Here is a 20882-nt window from a genome sequence, read left to right as displayed (position 1 = left end):
ATCAAAGCACGATGTCGGAGTTCTGTTAGTTCTTGCAAAGAGAGATGGTGCAGTATGCAAAAAGCAAGTGCCTCAAATTGACAGAAACATGCTTTAACACATCTTTGGTATTGTTTACTGTTTTGTTTTCAGAATAAACGTAAAACAATTTTGGTGACAAGCAGTTTAAATGTCAATATTGTGGTGATATACCATATTGATATTGTGTCAAAAAATATATATATATATATATATAGTGTCAAAAATGCCAGTGATATATATGTACCTCCAAACCTGACGTGCAAGCTTAAATTGGATTTCATATCTGAAATCAGTTTAAAAAAAATAGATTAAAATCTGGTCTATTCCCAGTAAGCAAATCAAACATATTTTTGCAGACCAGTGTTGCTTTACTAACTACTGTTTATCTTTAATTAATCAACAAATCATTTAGTCTAAGAAAAAAAATAACAAATTACCTAAAATATTACCAGAGGACTTAGCAAATGAGTCTACAGATGTGTTCAGTGTCTGTCTGCATACCTGTCAGCAAGACTGCACAACAACCACCACGCTAAGTCTCTTTATTGCTTCCAACAAAGATGCTGGGTGAGCATCAGAGTGCCCTTTTATGCTGTTTCACCATTTCTGCTTAAGAAATCAGAAAAAGATGAATTAATTATTTGTTCTGGATTATTTTTCCTGTTTCTGGAACTATAGTCCCAGTTCACAATGATATTTGCGTTATTCATATAAACAAAACTGGAATGAATTTAAGGAATTGTGCAATTTCACGTAACTTTTGTTAGATCTTTTTCACAGTTGTGCATTAAAGACATCTGCACAAAAACAAGCCAAGTCATCAATTATTAATTTGACCCCATTTTCCTCAACTCGGAGCATGTTATAGCTTCTGCTTAAAGCAAGTTAAGTTCTGTGAAGGATGTCTGAATGAGTTTTAAAAGCATTTCCTTGAGAAATAAAGTATTTCAGAAGAGGATATTTGAGCACGAGGACCCACTCTGCCACACTAACAAACTCTTCAAGGCGAACTTCAAATCAGATCAAATGGATGATGCAAATGTACCACAATCACCAATTATAAACACGGAGGAGTTTAATTTGTCTCTTGGCCTCGAAGCTTAAACTCTGCATCTAGTTAAGGAGGACTTTTCATATTATTATCAATTAATTTTGGATCAAAATTGAATGATTTTAATAAAGTCCAAATTGTGCCAGGGTTTCTTAATGAGAGATTGTCGTCACTGATCAATTACTGTTTGACTGAATGGGTGTGTGCATGTTTCCCTTTACGTGCATTTATGTGGTGGAGTCAGAAAGGAGAAGACTAATGAACTGTCACTTCACAACCACACGCACACACACACACATGCACACGCACATGTACTGTCTAATCTATTAGTAAAATGTCAGCATGCTGCAGAGCAAGTCTTTGTGAAGATAGTCATTTGTCATATTTGGAGGTCTTATCGCACCTTTCTGTAGCGTCTCTTTGCTGTGAATGTGAAGGTCGCCCTGTCACTGCGTCGGATGTAATGAAGTTAAAGTCCTTTTCAGTGGAACATGGTCACAAGTTGACGCAAGATAGATTGCAAGGTAATATTGTTGTCGATTGGCCATTAAAGGGACAGTTCAGCCCCAAATCAAATATAGACATTTCAGTAGAAAGAATATGCTTCATACCAATCAATTTTCAGTTTGGGTGCTTTGAGCACACGAGGCAAACACAGTCTGGTTTCATTCCACACTCCAAGAAAAAGCAAACTCTGCATCATGCAGTCATCATTTTACTGCACACAAAAAAATTAGGAATATTTACGAATCATTAGTATAGCTAAATGCTAAATTTAGCAATCCATATATGGTTTACAGATACACTACATAGTGTTTGTTAACTAGTTTAAAAGCATCACTTTAAATTTTTCAATATTAATAACTCAGAAGGTTGATTGCAAAGCATGACAGAGTATACTAATAATATAAGATATGATTATCTGATTGAAATTGTAGGACGATACAACCAAATTCTATTTGATGACTACCAACCAATGGAAAGGGATAAAAGTCGCTGTTTAAAAAAGAACAATAAAAAAAGCAATATAAAGAGCTATATACAAACGAAACATTTTCTTGATTGCTCTGGCAGCTAATAAAGTTCAGAGATGCTTTACACTGTGAGGTAAAGATGCTAAAGTATTCCCCTGTGAGTTCTTTGCAACAGCGGGAAGGAAAAACTCCTTTTTAATAGGAAGAAACTTTCAGCAGAAACAGGCTCAGGAAGGGTCAGGCATCTGCTGCAACCGGATAGGCAGGTGAGTGGCAAGAGAAAAGAAGAAAGAGCGTAGGGAGACGGGACAAAAATAGGACCAAACACAGACAATAATTTAATGACATGCTGCAGTGGCGTCTAAACACACACATGGGTAAAAAGAGGTGAGCGAAGAAGCAGTGCTCACTGCATCACAATGTGTCACATGAAGTCCCGCAGAGCCTACAGCAGCATAACTAACGGCTGGTTCAGGGTCACTCCATCCACCCTTAACTAGAAGCTTCATGAAAAAGGAAAGTCCGATCTTAAAAATAGAGAGGGTTGTTGTCTCTGTGAGTTTTTGTTTTTTTTATCAACACCATATTGCTCAAAAGCTGACCAGTCACTGGATTATCCTCCAATTAAAATCAATTAAAGGTTAGAAGTTTTCAAAACTGTGGAGCAGACCCATATCAGCCATGTGTAAGATCCAGAGGTTAATAAGAAGATGATCTTGAATGACAGATTGCCCGAAGTTAAATAAGGTAAACTTTTTTAGTAAGAGAGCTTTAATTTAATGAGAAATGCGGAATGCAGCTACCACAGAGCAGTGTTGTCTTGCTTAGCTATCATACTAGTGAAGCTAAATAATGCATTCTGATTACAGGCTTCCATACAGACAACTGGGGGCAACCGTGGCTCAGGGGGTTGGGAAGCGCATCTGTAACCAGAAGGTCGCTGGTTCGATCCTTGGGCTCTCTGTCCTGGTTGTTGTGTCCTTGGGCAAGACACTTCACCTACTGCCTACTGGTGTTGGCCAGAGGGGCCGATGCCGGATATGGCAGCCTCGCTTCTGTCAGTCTGCCCCAGGGCAGCTGTGGCTACAACTGTAGCTTGCCTCCACCAGTGTGTGAATGTGAGAGTGAATGAATAGTGGAATTGTAAAGTGCCTTGAAAAGCGCTATATAAATGCAATCCATTATTATTATTATTAACTGAATATCTCTAAACTTTCTTTCATGTCTCTTGCAGATATTTCTCTGTGTCACAGAGCCTCTTTGAAAGTTCTGCACATCACAAATCAGTGGCTTTGTGGGACTTTTTAATAATAAAAAAAGTTAAATATCTACGGTTGATCTGTTCCAGCCTTTTGACCTCAAAATGCCTGCAAAAAAAAAGCGAGAGAAAGAGAAGAAAAAAAATTCCAAATAAAGTCTGCAGTTTCTCTGTAAATCCCTGACTCAGCTATTTCCTTTGTAATGATGAAACTTGCCTTTATACCTCCATCCCTTTGAGATTTGGCTCAAGGAAAAAAAATTATTTGCTGTAGCTGCATGGCTCTTTTCTGTAAGGTGACTTATTGAAGCCTCTGTTCCCCGCCCACCATTCTATATCTCTCCTGGTGTGTGGATTCAAAGCAGCCATGCAAATCAAACAATATTCTTTAAAACAGTGTCTAAAGGAGTACTCTGTCTTACGAAGCACTCTCATTAAAGAAGCACTCCGTCTCTGACTTCTCTTGAAATTGTAAACCCAACGTGATATGTGGACTGAACTCAAAGGCTTGAATTCGGGCCTTGATTTAAACACATGCAATAGAGAATCGCGTGGATGAACAATTCCCAATAGGGAGCAGCCCTTGGAGGGAAAAGGTTAATGAGAGAGGTCAGCAGAGATTAGTTCAAGCTAACATAAATCAGTAATTTAAACTGTTAACATTTAGGCCACAACATAAACAAGCATAGGTTCAACTTAAAATATGTCACCTTTTTAATCAAGTCTTTCACATGCATGTTGTTATTAAAGTTCTTCTATTACATGATTTCAATTTGGCATAGATATAGCTTAATCCTATCCCTAACACTACCCCTGGTGGTTGTTAAGAAGTTAACACAGCAGGGCTCTGCAGTGAATCTGAATGCCCTACATGGGGATGCTCGAGGTGGATTGGATATATCAGAAGACTAGAAAGAGTTCCACTTCTGTCAGTTAAGAACAGGAAGCTGGGGCCGTCCCTCCTGGGTGGAGGGCCTAGGCCCATTTGGCTCTCATATAACTAATTAAGTCTGTGCTCTGGATGGAGAGACCTGAAGACGGGCAACTGCTGCCTTTTGTTATTATACATGTAATCCTCGACATGCCAAATGTGCACATTCCTCAGCTGACTTTTCTCCAGTAATTAATTGGTGAGTCTATAATATCTTTTTGCACCTATATGAATGTGTGGAAACAGTGAGAATTATACAGTAAAGACTTATGTAAATGTGGTTTGTGTATTTCCAAGCAACAAAGAAATCTGCTGCTCACAGCAGGAGCCAAAACAACCAATCTGTTGTGCACCAGCTTCTGAGGAAACTCTGCTTACAAGGAGCTAGAGGCTGAAAGAGAGGCTGGCCCAGATAACTGGATAACATACTACACACACACAGACACACACAGACACACACAGACACACACACACACACACACACACACACACACACACACACACACACACACACACACACACAGTGTCAAAGTTGTCCAATTTTCTCTTTGACTCCTTAACCTGCACATACACCCAGAAGCAATCTACTGTCACACAAACACTCACCCTCACATTTCCCCTCAATCTTTGATATAATTTTCTCACACATAAATTTTACGTGTGCCTCTCTCTCTCTCTCCAGCATATTTCCAAACACACACACACACATACACACGCGCCAGCACAGATGGCCATGTTATGTGCTCTCGCTCAGCAGATGCACAAGAGTATTAATCATGAAACAAGACTTAAACAGAGGATTTAACTCTTACTACAGTTTTTAAAGACCATTAATTTAGTTTTCTTTGACCGTCAGAGAAATCCTGCCCGTCTCATATGGTTAGACTGGAACGTCACACAGTGTAAGTAACTGGACAGCATTGTGTGTAATGAGTCATTGTTGTCAGATGTCAGGATTTGGTGAGGGAAAAGGCAGATACAAAGCCAAATAATGCTTTTGAATGCTTCTGTCACAGATTGGCAACCTGTCCAGGGAGTCCGCTGCCTTTCACCATCACCAAATCCAAGTGACAGCAATGAAGGTCTTAAGTAATAATTATGTGGCTCACACAGCTCACAAACGCAAACTACTTTGTCTAAACATGCATGGTATCTACAGATGACAAAACTTTGTATTTAAGATCCTCTTTGTACAAGTTGTCATATTAAACTATTCTTTAACAATGCAGCCAAACACCAGCCTTAGTAAAGTTTTAAAAACTGTAAACCAGCACAAAAAAGTCAAACCCTGATTAAAAAAACCATCCTCATCACAAACACCAAGACTATCAACGATTTTCTTAATCAGATTACTCTGTACAAACATACAATGAAAACGACCTATATACACATATATATATATATATATATATATATATATATACACATATATATATATATATACATATATATATATACACATATATATATATCTTTATATATGTGTGTGTGTGTGTGTGTGTGTGTGTGTGCTTCTCCTGTGCAGCTCGGGAAACCTAACCCTCAATCATACACGGTTTCCCATAAATGGCACTCAGTCATCAAAACTCTGAGAACTGTAATAAAGAACTGTAGCATTGTGTTTATCCTGGGGTGACATGCAGCAGCAATAATAACAAATCACATTAAGCAGCTCTGTGGTCCTGTGAACGGTATTTCTCACCAGGTACCACTGCTGTTAAATTTATGCAATAAGATCCAGACGTTTTGGGGACAATGACCCATTATGGCTTTTTATAAAAACAGCTACAATTTTGAAATAGTTAATGCCATGCTTTTATTAAATCTCTGCAAAAGCTAAAAGTCATATTTCTACTGTTTAATTTAAAAAGAAATCCAGTAAGTTGGTGCGCAAAGGCAAAATTACTAAAAAATGTGTACCTGTCCAACATGGATGGTTTGGGGTTAATTTTATTATTAATTGATTGATTATTTTTTAATTGATGTGATTAACTCAGTGGCGGACAATAGACTTATTGGCCAACACTCACTGTCCATCAAAGTATCGTGATAAATAGAGCATGGAGAAGGGTAAAGTGGTCGAATCTTGAAACAAATTCAGAAAAAAAGGTTTGTTTTCTACCTTGTTGGTCTGTTGGTTAGCCCTGATAAACTGTGTTTACAAAAACATTTATATGGTTCCATACACCACTCAGAGGATGAATCCTATTAACCTTTCCTCTTTTTTTTTCTAGCACCTCCAGCAGTTTGAAAAAAAACAAATAAACAAACAGACGAACAAAAAAAACCAATAAAAATATGAAAGAAGCAGAGGACACACCGTTACTCAGGCATGACTGCCTCTGACAGGGCGAGGCGTTTTTATTAGCAGTGGGTCTGTTTACACTCCCAAAATGTTAATATGAATTATAAGAGACAGGCAGTAGGTATTTTGTTATAATTGTAATTTTTCCTACCACACACACAGAAAAGCACATATGCATTCACAGTGGTGTGATGTCGACTGCACAGCCTGTCCTCCAGCTCCTGCACATGCATGCAAACGGGAGGTTCAATATTGGGATTTTTTTCTGCCTGAAAACCATGTTGTGAGACAGCCTGTCTTTCAAAGTGTTCTTCTAGCTTATTAAGTATTCTTAAGGTAATGTCTCCTGTCCTCTGTGTTTTCAGTTAGCCTCGATATAACAGACAGGAGACGTCCATTAACACTTAAAACAGGTGACGATATGTGGGATCTGTTTTAAACATGCACACAAATCTTGCTGAAACAGAACTAAGCTATTACGAGTTTAATAATTAATTCATGAGGAGTTGACACATAAGCATGCGCAGCGTTTTGCTTCCCTAAACAGAAGAAAGGTAGCAGGAAAAATAGAAGAGCAACATAGTGATATCAAGCAGAATTGTCATCTCATTTAATTCTAATTTTCTCATTTAGAACCAGGAAAACACAGGAGAGGACACAAGAGTCTATCTGTCTGTGTAGACAGCAGTAATAACATTAAATGAGAAAAGTTGTGAGTAATTATCTGATAGCAACACAGAATGCCCAAGAGCTTCACAGCGTTCTGTTCAAGTATATACTGAAATGTCACCTGATGCCAGAGTTTAGTTTTTCCTTTACTCAACTGAAGACTTTTCCAAGATACCCACAAGTGAAGCTGCAGAAAGGGTTAAATGAATAAATGAATAAAAGAAAAAATAACGTATTATATTTGTTTTTTATTATAAAACATGTTAAAGTAAGAGGGTGTAAACTGCTCTTAATTATTTACAGCTATATCATTTACAAAATAATGAATCCTGTTTATCTCTGAATTATATTCCCTCACAGCATGACAACAACAACAAAAAGCCCCGAGCAGCAACTCAAAGAGATTCTTTCTGCCACACAATACTGTCTTGGGATGCACTGTCACAGGTCCACATGCTTTAACTTTTTAAGATTCCACTGTCACATCTCCCAGTGTTAAAGTGAATTGTATTTTTAAACCACAGATTTTATCACATCCCCCCCTAAACTGGCATATCACCTCTATCAGCTCATAGAGGTGATATGCAAGTTTAGACATATCACCTCTAAATACATATACATATTTTCCAAAAGCAATGAGTCACAAATTCAGTAACTCACACAACACTTTTAAATACTTACAAAAAATACATATGGTTTCAACATGGTAAGTGTTTGCATGAATGATTGTGCAGTAGGTGGTCATGTCATCTGCCCATTTCCCTGTTTTTCCTCTGGTTTGATACTCTTTGTTTAGTGTTTAACCTTTTCTTTCTTACCTGATCTACAGGAGACGCAACATTCACTACCTTGGTTACTGCAGCCCAAGCAGTATTTTTTTTCTTTTAATCTGCTGTCACTCACAAGGAAACACTTTGGATAAGTGTGCCATTTCTTTTCTCTTCCTCTGACATTTTTGTTTCTACAGTCGTGGAGCTTTTTGCTGTAACTACATTGCTTCTCTTCTACAACAACTACAACTATTGTTTTCTCAGTGATCCACATAAAGGTGTTTGCTCATAGGGAGAAATCCACACTGTAAAATTAGGAGAGCAAGCTTGTGCCCGTCACCTTAAAATCATTCTGATTCAATTTTATGGTTAAAAACAGAATAAAACTGAAATTTAAAAAAAATGGAATTTGTATGTGGCCTTATTTTATGAGAAAAGTAAATATAGTGTACGAACATATAACCAGTGTTGGGGAGTAACTGAATACATGCACTGGCGTTACGTATTTAAAATACAAAATATGAGTAACTGTATTCCGTTACGGTAACCATTTAAAAAGGTGATAATTAGAATACAGTTACTTTGTTGAAATAAATGGATTACACAGCGGTTAGACTATCTCCTCTCTAAATTTGGTAATTCCACGCAAACAAAACACACAATAAGAGGCTCTAATGTAAGTGTCCTGTTAATGTTGGTGGCGTCAGTTACACAACGGACCAGCCAGCACAACAGAGCCAGCAGTGCACGGGCAGGAATGCATTTCTTACTTGGAAATTCCAACCCCACTTCACATTTAAAGAAGAAAGGGATGGGCGAAATCTGACCGTGCAATGCAAACTCTGTTTGCCAGCAGCCAAGCTGCTCTCAGCGTCAAAAGACTCAAACCTAAAGAAACATCTGGAAGTATGTTCTTTTTTAAAAACTAACGTTAGCCTACTGCAACTACCTTGTTGTAGTTGTGGTAGCTACCTGGGTTATGTGTCACTTCAGTATCTTCGATGTACTATTGCTGTGTGATTTATTACTATTAATGAAGGCTGCATTACAACCTGCTGCAAATAATCATGTGCAGTTCTGAAAGCAGACAGAAAGAAACATATTGCTGATACAGAAATAGTTTTCTATACGAGATCACTGCAAAAAGTGCAGCCTTACCTAATGTCCATCCTACTGTTACTCATTTTATATTAAGATTTATAAATCTAGTTGGTATTGCTTTCAGAACTGCACATGATTATTTGCAGCTAGCAGGTTGTTAATGCTATCCATCAAGTCTAACAGTCTGCAGTCTATGATCTAACCTCAGCTAATGCCAGCTAACAATGTTAGCTCGGTGGCAAGTAGCCTTGAGTAATAGTAATAAATTCCACAGCAATAGTGCATTCATGCAGTTGCAAAAAGCATGACAATATATCAAGTAATCCAAAGTATTCGGAATACGTTACTCAAATTGAGTAACTTGACAGAATACGTTACAAACTACATTTTGGACCATGTATTCTGTAACCTGTAGTGGAATACATTTTAAAAGTAACCTTCCCAACACTGCATATAACACATAACATATGACCTCAGTATAGACCATCAACAGCACAGCATTACACCTCTGAGCACCTTTGAAAATATCTGAAGTCATCTGACAAATCCAGCATGAGCTTCCTGTGATACAGATCACTACTGCCACAGGACTGAAATCTAAGAAGACATTATTTGCAACAAATGAATGAAAAAGAACACTGCCGACTGCTAAAACCATCCCACACCAGAAATGTAGGAAAGCCAGAGCACATGGTTTCACAGTTCATCAGGCAGCTCTGAGAAAATCCTGCATGACTTTCCTATAATACAGCTGGCCTGGCTGCCACAAAAGAACAGAGAATTCTGATCTACTGTTAAATAAGGAAGCAGAGAGCCTGCAATGAAACATCTGTGTGCTAAAGCCATCCCACAGGACAGGTCCTGTTAAGCCTAGTGTGGTAAGCAACATGGATTGTGGATTTGATGCATGGGTGGATTAAGGCCCCCTGGAACCCAACTGTACACACACCACTTTGTCTGAAACCATTTCGAACAACAACACCCGGGGGATCTAAAAGGTGCTAAGAGTTTTTGCAGCGTGCAGTCACAAGCTGTTAATGTCTTGATCCCTGATTCAAGCAGAAAGCTGAACATATTACATCGCTATAACGCCCTGTTTTAGTGAGGGATCGCCATCACTGGAATACGAAGCTGTTGCTCAAACCAAATGCTGTTCACAACCTAATGGATGCTGCTGTTTTTCAAAGAGTTGTGGAAAGTACATTCAAGGCACTTGCATTATGCTGAAATTTTTTAGACTACTTCATACCTCAACTCCTGCACATTTCAGGTGGAAATATTGTCCTTAAACCTAATTTATTTGTTTGAAAGTCGGCATAACTTGGCATAACCCAGTGGCCTGGGCCTGCCTTAGTCCACAAGTCATTAGCTGTGCTTGACATAGGTTAGAGCCACATTTGGGGGCAGCAGGTAAGTCACTAGCAAAAGCTTCTTATACCTACTACAAACACCAATTGATAGGCCATTAATTGAATGCTAGTGACCCAGTTATATAAAATGCTGAATCTATACAACTTAATAAAGTCTTCTAATTTATTTCACTTCAGTTAGAATAAAAATTGATTGCAGAATATACAGGAAAAAAAGCACCACTGACATTTAGATTAGTTCAATGAGACTCACTCTGTCTGTATACTTCTGTCTACAACGAGGTAAAAAATGTCCCAGGAAAGTTAAGGCTCAAACAAACAATAAATTTCCTGCTTTGCTCCTTGTGGTTGTTGGTAACACTTAAGAAGACAGAAAGCAATAAATCTGAATGAAAAGCTTACCATTGCCACTTTAAGTAAGCGCTTTAAGAAGTAGTTACCTGACAGACAGGTAAGACAGAGTAGTATCACTCGTCCACCCCCACAGCACTTCTGCTCATTATTATTTTCCCTTTCCCGTAGTTTGCGATGTGTCCTTGTATCTCAGGGTTCCACTTCTTTTTTATTACTGGGCAACAAAAATTATTTTTCTTATTTGATCAATAATTGTAGAGGATATTTGCACGATTAGCTGTGTGCTTTGTCATAGTTTCAATCACTTGGCTGTGTTAAAAAGGAGAGAAAAAAGAAAACACAATAAAAAGCTCCATTTTTGTCACAAATTAGATCATGAAGGGACTGATATGCGCATTTGCATGCATATTAACAAAAACTCCAACAAATTTATTTCAGATGAGCCCTGGCACAGTGATTCAGTAATCCAGATATTTCATTAGCCCAGCCGACCTACATTCCCTGGCGCTTTGGATTAGCAGAGCCTGAGCTACTACTGTCAGTCATCTGATCTCATATCATATTTGTCTGAACCACAGCGTGCCACAGTGACTGTGATTAGTGGTTGACACTGCTCCCTCTGGGAATAACAGTGACACTTCTTAGCCTTCATCACAATGAGCAAGTCTTGTGGGGAATTATAAGGATAGACCTTTTAAATAGAGCATTATGGGGTTAATGTTTCCTTATGATTTCTCTGTGTCCTATAGTAAAATGTTAATCACCATAAATTGAAATAAATAGAAATGAAACAAAAGGACTCGAGAGACGTAACGCATGCTTAGTTCAGATTTAAACAGTGTACGATCCTGTTCAGAATTTACACATAATAACTTTAAACACAGAGCAAATTGCAAAGGGAACAATTTGCACTAAGCTGACAGGGGCTTGAAAGCTTGATTTTAAAACTTGCAGGATTAAGTATCACTGCTGTCAATACACAAACCTCAGATAAGAGACTAGCGATAATGTAAGAGCTAAGTGGATGAGTGGCCTGGCTTTGCTATTTACCAGATGAAGTGGGCACTTTCTGTTACACTTGTTGTATTAAGAGTGTAATCATCCCTCTATCTGTCTCCACTCGCCTACAATCCTTGAAAGACTTAGGAGGGTGACACATAATGTAACAAACATAAAATACACTGTAATGCAGGTATTAGTGTAAATTTAAACATCCCAAAAAAGACTGTTTTGTACAGTAAAATCAGAGACTAAAATTGTCATCGTGCAAAAATGAAAATGTATTTAATAGGTAACAGATTACACAGTGCCTATCAGAGCATGACCACTGTAATGCTTACTGATCCTAAAAAATATGATCAGGGTGTCATTATTGATCCCTGCAGGGAAACTTATTCTCTGAAATTAACCCATCCCAAGTATCAGCAGCAGCTATTGTACCGCCACACCAACTCCAGTATAAATGCACAGAAAGATGCAAGTGCACACAGAGGTTTTCTGCCATGACCCAAGCATAATGAATCTGATGTGATCAATGTTTATCAAATAAATTAGTCAAACATGCTTTTAAGCAAAATATCCAAGAGTAGACAAGATTTAGCATCTCACCTTCATATATATGCAGTTTACATCTATATGTGTCAAGATGTGTCATCACTCCATTTAATTATATTTAACATTAGTGTGCAACATTGCCATAACCAGTACATTAATTCATTTTTTGGGCACAGACTGAATACAGATTCGGTTTCTGGTCATCAATAAAACATGATAATTCTAATTTGTGATTACAGTAAGGCTTCATTTAAAACAAAATACGTAAAGCAAGATATGCTTTAGGGTGGGCCGATCTGAAGATTAGCAGGAACAGGTATTACAGACAAACAGCTTTGTAGTCAGATTCACCGCCTGCTAATCACGTTTAGTTTTAAAGCTTGAAAATGACAACAGACAAAAATCAATTAGAACCTTCAAAACTGGAGGTACACACGTCAGTAACTGACGTCTCTGCGGCGACATCCATCTATGCTTCTGTACGTCACACTTGTCCTGACCTTTAACACAGATTTTTAAATTCGTGTATGTTTAAGCCATATGTAATAAAATCTCCTGAGGTTCTTGAGGTATTTGGTATGCACAAGAATGTCAACCCAATCTGAAATGCCTGTGTTCATGTTAAGCTCCATGATACAGTACAAAATACTTGGAAGAATTTGGATTCCACATATCCATTCCTTTTTAACCTTTAGCCATGCTGGGGCACAATAACCAAAAATCATCCTTCAGAAAATAATACTTGGCAGAGGCTTACGCTTAGGGCTAATGCTGTATCCTTATTCTTCATTTAAACCCTGGTTTCTGTGGTGGAAAAGAGTCTTCTTCTGGAAAGTGTCTGGGAATAACACAAATATGCTGACTTTGATATTTTCAGGAGGTTTCAAAGAACACCTATAAAAGCTTCTTTAAAAGGGAATATGATGGGTGAGCTAATACAAACAACAAGCCAAATAGATATATGTTTAAAAATATTAGATCAGCAGTGTTTAAGTACCAAGCCCAAGTAGTGCCACAGAGAAAGAAAAAAACATGTAATCAATAATTTGTGCCCTTGAATGAATGATTATTGGGCAGGATTCAGCATTATGTGCTTTTAATTAACCATCACATTTGGCCTCGGTCGTGCAGTTTCTACATACAGAAAAAGAAACAGAGCTTTTAATTTGAAGTAAATATTTTAATCAGTTTAAACCATAAACAAGTTACACCCGTTGGTAACCTCAGTATTTTATAGATTAATTTTAGTTTGGGAACAATCATATGGACATACATAGAGTACCATTATTATCATCATTATTATTATTATTATTATTCACCATTTCTCAAGTTTGAAAGTTCCAGAGGAAAATTATCATTATTTCTCACGTAAACAAATGTGCGTCATATGCTCCGAGAGAAAGCTTGAAGGCAGTCAATATTCAGACATTAAACTGTGGATATGAATCACCCACAGTCATCATCACATCAAACCTTAGCAAACATTAAATCCATTTTGAGCTAGCAAAGCATCTGGATTTTGGAAGGGAACAATGAAATGTAACAGCAAAGCACCATATTGTTCAAGATCAAAGCAGCCTTTGGCAGTGAAATTTTCATAAAGACATTATGTTGTGAAATAATGACTTATGATTCAGAACAGACTATCTCCTGAATCAAAGGAAGATATGTTAAAAATGTACATTACATTTGAAGTCGGACTCATTTTCAGGATGGATTATTGAAAATAAAGGAAATTGGTAAGTCCCACAAGAACAATTATTTAATGAATGCTGGTAGTGAACTGCTTTCAAGGGAAAAGTGAAAACCAACGATGTAGATGTCAAAAATAATTACATTAGAGGTTAAAGCAAGAGAAATTTGTAAAATTCATAGTTCATCACCAATGATTTGTGCAATGTACTTACTTTACTTATTTAAGGATTTGCCCATAAGTTACACCTGTTACGTTGGCTAATGTATCTTATTACCCTGTATTCATATATATACAGCTAAAAAGTTATGTTTTTTTGTTTGTTTTTAAGAATAAAGAACAATGTAAATGTCAAATAGTTCTGAGAACAGGCCTATAAATATCAGAATCCTTACATGGTTTAAATCTGGCATTTTAAATCTCACATTCAAGATCACTTTCTCGTGAACCTCTGGACAATTTTCAGTGTAGCTGCAGTTATTAGATTTTCTAACAGAAGTTCCTTTATATCAGAATTCAAAAGGTTGCCTCTGAATATTTATCCCTCAGACCCCTCAGGATACTACAGTGGACCTCCATGTTGACAGTTTCCCCGAGGGATGAATTCACAGTGTGCAATCCAATGAATGTTGAAATAAAGGCATTGTTCCCCCAGTGTTGTTTCTGGGAGAACCAGTTTCTTTGCCCAAAGGCAAACTGAAACTGAAAACTGCTCAGTCATAGCTGGAGACCAAGCTCTCAACACCAACCTTGACAGAAAAATCAGGCCAGTTTAAAAGTGAAGTTAATGCTTGCTGTCTATCCCAACATATCCGAGTAGATGACCTTGAACATCAGCTTTCCAAAGTTCATGGAACTTTTACAGCTGAAAACCGTCCACTTTTATCCAGTAATAACAGATTACCATAGGCTGGATCAAGCTGAGCTGCCTCTTTCAGCTAACATGAACATTTTGGGAGCACAAAAGCTTCCTCGTGTCTAATGTACTGACAAATTTGGCTGAAAAAGACTAAAACTAAATACCTTCAGTATTCAGTATTTCATATTTTAGTTTAGTTTATTTTGTCATTACACACTATCATTTAAGACTGCTTTTTTCCCCAGTTTTTAACAATAATGGTTTTCACAGTTACTATAGCAACCTGTCTATGGGCAAATTTGACTGTCCCAATTGAAACGAGGAGTTAAATTGTTATTCTGGTTCTCAATACCTTTTGATGACCTCACAATACCCTCGTTATCGCCCCTGAATGGCTACTTGTATGTCATTCACAGTGGCAACTGTAACAATGTTCTGCTATAAACACCTCATTTGTCAAGTCTTGGCCTCTTTTTACGAATCACAAGGAAGGAAGTTTAAGAAAAATTCACTATCTGGCCTTGTGGGGGTTTGTTGTCCCAGCCTAAATTTCCTACACCGCAACTCAAATACAGTCCGTATCCCTTTCAACCCCAGTGGTCCCTGTAGCAGGACTGAGCCTTTTCTGTTATTAAACTGCAACCAGCTGCTGTTATTTGAGGGTTTCAGAGTGTGGCACGCTGAAGTGAAGAAGTAGTCTGGTATTACTCTGACTGAAATGAATGCAGCATTTATTGTGCTTTCATTTCTGATGTATTACATTTGGTGGAGTTACAGGTGAGAATTTTTCAGAACAGATTTAGAAGCTTCACCGCGGCTGGCTTGTATTTTCACTCTAATTTACAGGTTTAACTGGGAACAATTTTGCCTCAAATCTTTTCTGCCGGAATCACTCCGGCCTGTTGAGGTGGTCAGATTTGTTTAAAGTGTCTCATTTCTATAGACCCCGTAGTTGTGCAGTTTGTACTTACAGTTCTGTAACTGTTCATGACTGAATGGAAAATTTCAGATGAAATTTCTATAAAAAATAGCCTGGGGCTTATGTATAACACATAAGCCCTTTCTCTCAGCTGCTTTCACAAAATATGTCCTTGTTCCGCCTTCAGACAGAACCTTAAATTTCTTAGCAGACGGCAATGTCTCAGTATTAAATTATATACATATAAGGCCCCAGAACTGAATCGCTTACAGGAACCATCAAGTTCCAGCACTCCCTGGAACTTGATGGTGGAACCATATCCCAAGGTTCAGCAGGGGCCAAGGTGCAGAAAGACACAAGACCCACGCACAGCAACAAACACATACAGCCGCCCACACATTCACAAAGACACACAAAGAAAATGCAGAAAGGTTCACACCCATCCACATCAATCTGACGTGCAGGCAAATTGACCAACCGCCAACCAACCAGCTGTGACCCCAGGACAAGGCCAGTCCAGCCCCCAAACCACCAGCTAACCCCCACCTCAGGCAGGGTGTAGGAAGTCTTGCCCACTCTAAATTTGTGACAAAGCTAAATTTGCACTCTTGTAGCCAGACCCCTTTTCCTCACACTGACATTATTATGGCCAATAACTAAAATACATTTCCAAACTGTCATAATGAATCCAGGATGAAAAGTACAACATCCCACAAGCTGTGTTTAACTGTGATTTTAGGTGCTTTAAAGAGGATTTTTCCTCCAAAGATTAACTGTGATTGCTGAGTAAAGGGCTAAAATTGTAATGCCTCCTGAGCCTTGGTGCAGCAAAATGCAGCTGGGAATTTTAAAGCCTTTGGATATAGATGAATCATTGTCTCTGACCAAAGTTTCTCTGCTTCTTGATTTAGAGGCAGTGTCCTGGTCTGTGTTGTTTCACCCTGATGAATTAAAGCCCAGCGACTGTCACAGAAGGACAGTCCTGCTTGTGTCTCGACATTTGATGAGTTTTGTCTCAAAACATGAGCTAAAGCTCCTCGATCGCTACATGAAAACCATTAAGGATCCTCGAGGAAGCATTTTCATTTGGTAACCCTTACCTTATGTCCTCCTGTATTGAGCCTGAGAGGGGTCAGGTACGGGTCAAAAATCATGTGACTGGTTTCGATGTCGATGGGGGACTGCCTTTTCCCAATGGCACACAGGTTCCAGGCTGAGTTCACCAGACCCCAGAAGGATGGAACTAGTGTTGGAACGAGAGGGAAAAAAGAAAGCAATTATTGTGTGAGCGCCTGTGCACATGCAGGCACAAGATCAAACCATAAAAACAGAAAGAAAGGGAGCAGATGAGCTTCATTATGATGGGACAGAAGTGCTGGTGGAGTTTAGGGAGATTTAAATTTACATATGGCTTCATTAAAATCCAACTAAAAAAAGAACTTTCATTAAAGTCTCCAGGTTATTATCTGCAAGTACAAGTAAGGCGGAGAAATGGACTTCTTAAAAGTGACTCAAAAGTTCTCTCCATCGTTTTTATTGCACATAATTTACAATACCAGAACTTGGCAGACCCACAGGCTAAGCTCAGCCTTGACACAGAAATATACCTCCCCGGAATAAAGTGGTATGTCTTACTTTTACACTTAAAATATTTTCATGATGACTGGTGAATTTTTTGTTGATAACATAATAACAGCATTAATTAGCATTGTAAATATAAGGATCCTGTAATTGAGTCTGTGTTTATTGTGTGAATGCTAAGTATTAAGCTCATTCTCATTCCCAGCGTGTCCGTTATTTGTGTAGATTAAGCATGTGTACCCAGTACGTGTGAGATGACTGGAAGGGGTGCTTCAATGTTTTCCTAAAAGTAACCAAGTTATTTTCAGCACCTAAACATAACCCTTTTTTTTAGTGCATTAACCTGGAAATATAGTTTTCTTTGCCTAAAGCTGACCTAATACTTTAGTGCCAAACCTAGCCAAGACGTTTTTGTTGTCTATACCTAACAAGTGAATCAAAGCCACAATACAAAGTGAATATTAAAGCTAAAATAAAAATGATTAGCGAGGAAAAAACTCGCTAACTCTGTTAACTGAACTGTATAGGAATAAAACACTTGACATTCACTAGGGCACAAAGGCTTGTGTTTCATTGGTCCTCTAATGAACTGGAACTGAATGCTGAAAGGCATCACTGATGTCCCCTCATACCCAATATACAGTCCAGACCACAAGCAACCATTTTTTCTCCCTCTGTGCTCGAGCACATACACTTGGAAATAAAAGAGCAGATACTCGACCGAAGTGGCAAGACTGAGCTTCATTTGATTTGGTTTCCATTAATGAACAGTGCTGTGATAAAAATCTTTGCCCCTTCCTGATTTCTTCTTCTCTTCTTGTCATACTTGAATGTTTCAGGTCATCAAACAATAATAGTAACATTAGACAAAGATAAGCCAAGTTTAAAAAAAAGAAGATTTAAAATAAAGATTTCACGCTTTAAAAAAAGGTATCAAATAAAACTGGTCCTATGGGAATATCTCAAACATTTAATTGACTCGATGATATACTCTGATTAAAAAGACACGGCATACTTTAAGCACTTAGAAGTATGCTGTGTCTGATCTCATTTAGCACTGTAATGATATACTTACATATTCTACCTTGTAGTTGCATTAAATTGTACTGTGAATTTTAAAAATCAAAGTCATTCAGAAGTGATGTAGTTTTATGCCTTTAATTAGGACACAATATTTCATCACAATACTTCGTACACCTCTCTGCATTTAATCATTAGTTATTATCAATCTCTGGCTCTCTTCCACAGCGTGTCTTCATCCTGTCTTCCTCCCCTCACCCCCAACCAGTTGCGGCAGATGGCCACCCGTCTCTGAGCCTGGTTCTGCCGGAGGTTTCTTCCTGTTAAAAGGGAGTTTTTCCTTCCCACTGTTGCCAAAGTGCTTGCTCATAGGGGGTCATATGATTGTTGGGTTTTTCTCTGTATCTACTGTACAATATAAAGCGCCTTGAGGCGACTTTTGTTGTGATTTGGTGCTATATAAATAAAATTGAATTGAAATTGAATTATGATGATGTGATGATGACACAAACATGTTTTCTGAAATATTGCACCTGGGAGGTAACACTTCTGAGCTTTATATGGTTGCATTTAGTTCCACACTAATCAACAGGAAGGCAAGCTAAATTCTAACACTGTGGTTACTTTTATACACAGTCTATGTTATCAGCTAAAGCTATTAAATTAGTGGCACGGGTTAATTAGCCAAAGGTGAGGAATTTGACTACCAGTAGATGTTCTTAGTATTTCTTTTGGCTTCAGTGCTCACTTTAACCAAAGCACGTGTCAGTGATAAATTAGGCTATGTTGTGTTATCTCAACATGTAATGCAGGATTGTTTTAAACCCAAGACTCTTGTAGGATTAGATGTTCAGATAATCAGAACAGTTTTGCTCTCTATCAGATAATCCTTTGTAGTCACATGATTACTACTATCCAGAACAGAAGAAGCTGGGCAAAGAATGGGAATGGAAATATGGTAATGATAGCTGATGTTTAAGGCAGCCAGATGGGGGCAACATGTGTTAGCACTGCAATTGACAGATAGGGAAAGGATGCACACATGCTCACAGGCATACAGAGCCTTAGATGACATTACTAAATCAACTGTAATTTTGACACATGCACACAAAGTCTTTCTCTTGCCCCAGGGCTTATCACTAACTGTCATAATGCTTTTCATCTCCAGGCTTAATGACGATCCAGAGTGTGAAACAGCTGTCATTTTGCTCTAAAAAGTAATCAAGTCGTCTAAGCTAAGACCCAGCTAAATGGGTAAAAAAAAATTGAAGGATTGAAGTTTTGGTCTGCAAAATTTAGATCAAAAAACTTATTTATATAACTTTCTCCAATTGCACTCCATTTTAAAATTCATGCACACTGATTAACACCTGGGAGCTGTTCCTGACAGCCTCTACTCCTATCCCCCCACCCTTCCCTTCATACATTCTGTTCTCTGCTCTCTCCAGCCTCATCCATTCTTCCATCCCTGTCTGACCATATTCTGGGGAGAAGTGGAGTGACAGATGTGGCAGCCCTGACCTGCGGAGTGCAATCCTGACCCCTGCTTGGCACATATCCGCACACTGTTATATCACCAAGCTTTGTTTGTTTGTGTAAGTAGGTCTGTGTGTGACACACAGACACCCACTGTATGTCAGGAAACACATCAAGCTCTGTAGGAAACAAATAATTACTTGGGTCTAAAAAGTGGAATATGTCTATTGTGTTGTGTATGGGATTTAAATAATGGTGGCAGCTATTAGTCAGGACTCCTATAGTTTCATTGTATCTAAAATCCAGATTGTAAGCTGTGTTAGATCATATCGGTCCAGGTCTCTATTAATCTTGAAGTGCTATGATGTAAATACAAAAAAGACTAAACATTAACACTGCATTGTTTCAATTTCAATCTAAGGTGAACTTTATTATAGAAATGGACAGCTGACAAAACAGAACCAGAGAAAAATAAATAAAGAAAATTATAGAAATCACAGAAAAAAGAAACCTCAGAACCTGCTCGAACAATTGCACATCTAAGTACTCCACAGTATCAAGCATTTCATACTTTTCTGTATGCCCATGGGTAAGTTACAAACATACTTATATTGGTGAAAATATGTATGAATACGCAGAACTGCCTCTGCAACAGCTGGCGGCTTTAAATTCTTTTGATTGTTATATTGGTTTTCAAGTAGGTCAAATAAAACTTTTCCTCAAATTTCTGCTATTTCAGCACAAGCAGAGATTCCCAACAAACAGATAAAATACAAAAAGATTATCCCACAGAAATAGTTTAGGGATCATCTTTAAAAAACAAATATGCTGCTCTAGACTGGTTATAAAATACAGGAGGAGCATCCTATTTTCTAAATAAACAGAGTTCATTTTGGTTTGGCATAAAGAAAAAAAAATTCTAGACATACTGGATTAAAGTTATTGACCATGGCGCCACCCCCAGAGACATAAATCT

General features: G+C 38.0%; 1 protein-coding gene across 1 annotated transcript in view; it reads right to left on the bottom strand.

Annotated features, from left to right (window-relative positions):
- Nucleotides 1-20882, bottom strand: part of LOC100690919 (carbonic anhydrase-related protein 10) — a 130948-nt gene that overhangs the window by 42134 nt on the left and 67932 nt on the right. The window contains exon 3 of the mRNA XM_005468602.3: nucleotides 16930-17072. Coding sequence (XP_005468659.1) covers nucleotides 16930-17072 — 143 coding nt within the window. The remainder of the gene's footprint in view (nucleotides 1-16929; nucleotides 17073-20882) is intronic.

This window comes from Oreochromis niloticus, linkage group LG4 (genome assembly GCF_001858045.2).
Source record: "Oreochromis niloticus isolate F11D_XX linkage group LG4, O_niloticus_UMD_NMBU, whole genome shotgun sequence".
Classification (NCBI taxonomy): Eukaryota; Metazoa; Chordata; class Actinopteri; order Cichliformes; family Cichlidae; genus Oreochromis; species Oreochromis niloticus.
This window is presented reverse-complemented; position numbering and strand designations above follow the sequence as displayed.